Source organism: Eimeria acervulina, genomic scaffold, assembly GCF_000499425.1.
Source record: "Eimeria acervulina Houghton genomic scaffold, Eah_scaff1044, whole genome shotgun sequence".
In the NCBI taxonomy this organism is placed as follows: domain Eukaryota; phylum Apicomplexa; class Conoidasida; order Eucoccidiorida; family Eimeriidae; genus Eimeria; species Eimeria acervulina.
Window position 1 is genome coordinate 511 of NW_013550413.1, and position 5,934 is coordinate 6,444.

General features: G+C 39.7%; 1 protein-coding gene across 1 annotated transcript; it reads left to right on the forward strand.

Moving 5' to 3' along the window:
* Positions 1 to 429: 429 nt before the first annotated feature.
* Positions 430 to 3,706, forward strand: EAH_00054500 (long chain acyl-CoA synthetase, putative; the record flags this gene model as incomplete). The annotated part of the gene is made up of 5 exons (XM_013397778.1): positions 430 to 528; positions 1,274 to 1,422; positions 1,940 to 2,117; positions 3,161 to 3,229; positions 3,455 to 3,706. The coding sequence occupies 5 exons, from the start codon at positions 430 to 432 to the stop codon at positions 3,704 to 3,706; spliced, it is 747 nt and encodes a 248-aa protein (XP_013253232.1).
* Positions 3,707 to 5,934: the final 2,228 nt, after the last annotated feature.

Consider the following 5,934-nt stretch of genomic DNA (forward strand, 5'->3'; position numbering starts at 1 on the left):
CGCGAAACTTAACAATTACCCTAAACCCTAAACCCTAAACCCATCACTACACACAAACAGTTGGGTATATCCTGTCTTGTGTAGACATGCATGCAAACCATGTTGAATAAACCCTCAGCTAAACCCTCACTAAACCCTCATTGCGCACTTGTTGGGCCTTGCAACTCTTCCTATATAGAGGGTTTAGGGTTTAGGGTTTATGAGGGTTTGTAAGGGTTAATGAGGGTTACTTAGGGTTTAAAAGTGTTTAAAATGGTTGATGCGTATAATGAGGGTTTTTATAATAAGGGTTTATTATGGGGGCTTGTTATTATAAGGATTTGTTTATTATAAGGGTTAATGATAAGGGTTTATAATAAGGGTTTAATTAGGGTCTATAATGAGGGTTTAGGGTTTGTGATGCAGCTATTCCGCAACATTCGCGCAAGTATGGGAGGCAACATCCGCACTGTCTGTGTTGGGAGCGCTCCTATGGATCCGCAGCAGTTATTAGAGTTGCAGCTATACTTGTCTGCTGTTATATGCGAGGTAAAGGAGACAGCTTAGGAGACACTTGAAGGAGACAGAGATAAAAGAAAAAGAAATAGTAAAGGAGACAAATAGAAGAGACACAAGAGGAGACACTCAAACACACAAAAAATTTAATTAATTTTTCTACAAAAAACTTAATTAAATATAATATAATATAATATAATAATTTAATATAATATAATTATATATCAAATAATTTAATATATAGATTGAAAGAGGAGGGAAAAGGAGACAGAGTAAAGACATCGAAGAGGTGACAGAAAGAAGAGATAGAAAGCAAAGATAGAAAAGGATACAGCAAGAGAGACAGCGCTTGAGACAGAGACGGAGATGCACGTACAGAGAGGCTGTTAGCAGCAGAGGAAGATAGAGACAGACAGAGACAGAGACAGACAGACAGAGACAGAGACAGAGACAGAGAGACAGACAGAGACAGAGACAGAGACAGACAGAGACACAGAGAGACAGACAGACAGACAGACAGACAGAGAGAATGGGAAAGGAGACAAACAAAGACAAAAGCAGAAACGAGAAAACAAAGACAGACAGAGACAGCCAAGGGGAGACAGAGACGGAGACAGAGAAAGATAGAGACAGACAGACAGAGAGTGATAGCCAAGGAGACAGAAGAAGCAGACGAATTAAATGGAAAGAAAGAGAGAGGAGTGTACACTTGTCTATTTCTGCTGCTGCTGTTGCTGCTGCTGCTGCTATTGCTGCTGCTGTTGCTGCTTTGGTGCAGGGTTGGGGTATGACGGAGACAGGTATCTGCTTCCTGCAGAGCACTGATGACAGCAACAAAGGGACTATTGGAGGCCCCCTCGTTTCAACTGAATTTAAAGTTGTCTCCTTACCAGGCCTGCAATACGACGCGAGGGGGAATCCTCCCAGGTGCTCACCGCTCCGGGGTTTTATTAGGGTTTATTAGGGTTTATTAGGGTTTATTAGGGTTTGTTAGGGTTTATTAGGGTTTATTAGTGTTTAGTAGGGTGTAGTAGGACTTATTAGGGTCTATTAGGGTTTATTAGGGTTTATTAGGGTTTGTTAGGATTTATTAGTGTTTATTAGGGTGCATTTGGGTTTCCTAGGGTTTATTAGGGTTTACTAGGGTTTATTAGGGGTTATTAGTGTTTATTGGGTTTTACTAGGGTTTGCTAGGGTTTATTAGGGTTTACTGCGGCGTATTAGGGTGTAGTAGGCTTTATTAGGGTTTATTAGGGTTTGCTAGGGCTTATTAGGGTTTGTTAGGGTTTGTTTATTAGGGTTTATAGGGGCTTATTAGGGTTTATTAGAGTTTAAATAGTGTGTGGAGTATTTAGGGTTTTAGGGTTTAGGGTTGTGCATTTGCTTGAGTGTGTATTAGGGTTTAGGGTTTAGGGTTTAGGGTTTAGTGTGTTGTTTGGTACAGAGGAGAGTTGCTGGTGAGGGGCCCTAGCCTCATGAAGGAGTATTTTCTTGCTGCAGACAAAACAGCAGAAACATTCGATAAAGATCAGTGGCTGCACACAGGAGATGTGGTGGAGATACAGCCGAGCGGCCGGCACAAGATTATCGATAGAGTTAAAAATGTCTTCAAACTCGCACATGTACAGCTGCTGCTGCTGCTGCTGCTGCTGTTGCTGTTGCTGCTGTTGCTGCTGCTGCTGCTGTTGTTGCTGCTGCTGTTGCTGTTGCTGCTGCTGCTGCTGCTCTTGCCAATGCTGTTGCTGTTGGTGATGCTGCTGATGCTGTTGGTGTTGCCGCTGCTGCTGCTGTTGCTGATGCTGATGCTGATGCTGTTGCTGTTGTTGCTGCTGCTGTTGCTGTTGCTGCTGCTGTTGCAGTTGCTGATGCTGTTGCTGCTGGCGATGCTGATGTATTTGTATTTATTGTATTTGTTAAAGCCCCTTTATTTCTCTGTTTTGTTTGCTCGGCTTTCATTTCCTTTTTATTGTGTTTATTGTATTTATTGTATTTGTTGTTGTATTTGTTGTGTTTGTTTAGTACATTTGTTTATTCTGTTTGTTATTTTTATTGCTGTGTTTGTTTAGTACATTTGTTTATTCTGTTTGTTTATTATTTTTATTGTTTTATTGTATTTGTTATTTTTGTTACTCTATTGATATATCTTCTTTATTGCATTTGTTTGAAATGCTTTATTCTTTGTATTTATTTGCTGTCTTTGTTGCATTCATTTATTGTATTTGTTTATTGTTTTTTATTGTATTTGTTTATTTATACATTGAATCTGTATTTATTTATTATATTTGTCTGGTGTATTGTATTTATTTATTGTGTGTATTTATTATATTTATTATATTTGTTTATTATATTTATGTATTACATTAATTTATTGTAATTATTTATTATTTATTTTTTCGGCACTTGTTTGTTTCAGGGAGAGTACATAGCACCAGAGAGGCTCGAAAACATTTACAGTGCAAGCCGTTGGGTTGAACAGATTTTCGTTTACGGGGATTCACTTGAGGTGTATATACACCTGAATTAAAAATAAAGTGTCTTCTACAATGATAACTCCTATAAACACGAATCTTAGAGCTTCACAACCCTAGGCCTAGAGCTTAGGGTTTAGGGTTTAGGGTTTAGGGTTTAGGGTTTAGAATTTGCGCTTTCTGGGTTGGGGTTTCAGGCTGTGCTGGTTGCTATCATCGTCCCTTCACCTACAGAGGTGCGGAAGTGGGCAGAGAAGAACAACAAGGTGAGTGGTTTCACTCCAAGGGCTTAGGGTTTAGGGTTTAGGGTTTAGGGTTTAGGGTTTAGGGTTACCAAGGGCAAGGTGAGGGTTTTATGGCTGGGGGATATATCGTTTGGAGCAGCTCGACGATACTAGGAATTTAGGGTTTATGGTTTAGGGTTTGGTGTTTAGGGTTTAGGGTTTGGAGTTTAGGGTTTAGGGTTTAGGGTTTGGGGTGTGTGCATACAGGCTGGGGAGCCGATGGAGGCATTGTTAAAGGATGAAGCATTGAAAGCGGAGATACTAAAAGACTTAGAGTTATTAGGGCGTGCACAGCTTAAAGGGTTTGAGTTAATAAGAGCTATTTGGCTAACAGATGATACATTTACACCTGAGAACGGTTTGTTAACACCCACAATGAAGTTGATCCGTCACGCAGCCAAGAATAGGTTTATTAAAGAGATTAAAGAGCTTTATTCGAGTTTAAATTTATGCAAATAGCAGAAGAAACAAAAGAAAAGAAGAAGCATGAAAAGGGAATCGAAGCTGCAGAGACAGAAGAGACATATCAACGAAAAAAACAAAAAAAAAAGATTAAAGATATCACATAAAAAATTCTAAAAACCCTAAACCCTAAACCCTAAACCCTACTCTTATTGTACATACACCCCAAAAATCCCGCTGGCTTTTTATCTGCACGAATGTAGCAAACAACATCATTATTTATTATTATATTCAAATGCATCTTATACAATATATGCATTGTATATAATATACATACAATACACCTTCTATCTATTTATATATGCAAATATAGAATATATATGTATCATATATTTTATACATCCATATATGTATTTTATATATATTGTATATATGTGTGTATATGTACATCAATCTTTAAATATATATATATTATATATATTATATATATACGTATATATATATATATGTATATATATATATATATACGTATATATATATATATATATGTATATATATATATAATATATATAGGAGGTGTGAGAGTTGCTGGGTTTGCACCAGAAGAGGTGACGATTCTTTTCTGCCTCCATTCGCGTCGAACGAACTTTTGTTTGTTTTCCAGAAAATACACAAGTGCCTTTTAATCAAAGAAAGAGGCATTTGCAAGTGCATGCACCCTCTACACCACTGAAGGGGGGTTCCTATACACCTGAAAGGGGGGCCCCAATTAACATCCGGGGGGGCCCCTATACACATGTACAGCGGGCCTCTATACGCCTAAGAAGGAGGCCTCTATACACCTGAACAAGGGGCCTTTATTCACTTAAGAAGGGGGCCCCTATACACCTAAACAGGGGACCTTTACACACTTAAAACGGGGTCCCTATACACCTAAACAGGGGGCCTTTATACACCTAAAAGGAGGCCCCTATACACCTAAACAGGGGCTCTTTGTACACTAAAAGGGGGGCCCCTATACACCTGAAAGGGGGGCCCCAATTAAAATCTGTAGGGGGCCCCTGTACACCTAAACAGGGGGCCTTTATACACCTAAAAGAGGGGGCCCCTATACACTTCAAAGGGGGCCCATACACACCTAAAGAGGGGGTCCCTATGCACTTCAAAAGGGGGCCTGTATACACTAAAGAGGGGTCCCCGACAAGCATAGGGAGGGGGCCCCTATAGACCTAAATAGGGGGCCCCTATACACCTAAACAGGGGGGCCCCTATAGACCTAAATAAGGGATGCCTATACACCTAAATAGGTAGGGTCCCCTTTGTAACCGTAGAGAGGGTGTTGTAAGCGTAGGTAGGGGGTCCTTGTGGGGTTTCATTAGGGGGGCCTTATTGATATAAGGAGGGGGCCTAAGGAGGCCTTAGAGAGGCTTTATATAAAGCTGAGAAGGGGCCCCTTATGAATGTTTGTTTATGGGTGTTTGTATTTATAAATCGGAGAAGGTGGTGGTTCCTCTGAACAGGAGACAGAGAGACGTTTGTGAATTGAAGAGAAGAAGGGGCTTCTTTCGATATATTAAAGTGGCCCTTGGGGTGTATGTACAGGAGAAGGGGGCCCTATGGGCTGTCTGTACACTGAGGAGGTCTTTGTGGGGTGTATGGAGAGCTAAGAGTCTCCTCACTGCTTAGGAGAAAGAGGCGAAAGGAGACACTGCTGGAGTAGCAGTGTTTCTATTTGCAGGGTTTAGCTGTGCATGCATTCAGGTGTACGTTGTTTGGGGTGTATGCGGTTGGTTTGGGGTGTACATGGAGGTGGGATGACAGTAGTAAACATCTGCATGAAGAGGTTTAAATATAAAAGATATTATTAATACCTCTTATATTTATATCTTTTCATGTGGATGATATAATTGGATGCAGATGCAACAAATAAACGGACATTATTTAGCTGCGTACTCAAACAAAAATAATGTTTATTTGCATGCATTATCTATTTAGATATGCATATATCATAAACATCTATTTCATTAACGGAGGGAGAGACTGTCTCCTTTAAAGGAGACAGTCTCTCCCTCCTTGTCAGTGTGTCTTCTCTGCGGCTGTCTACTTTAAAAAAATTGTCTCCTTTAATGAAGCCTTTCTCAAATAATAAAAACTGTCTCCTATAATAGAGACTGTCTCTTCTACTATCTACAATTAATAATTTACTAGAAGATACACTCTTTATTAAAGGAATCACTCTATATTAAAAACTGTCTCCCCTAATAAAGACTGTCTCCTTCAGTATA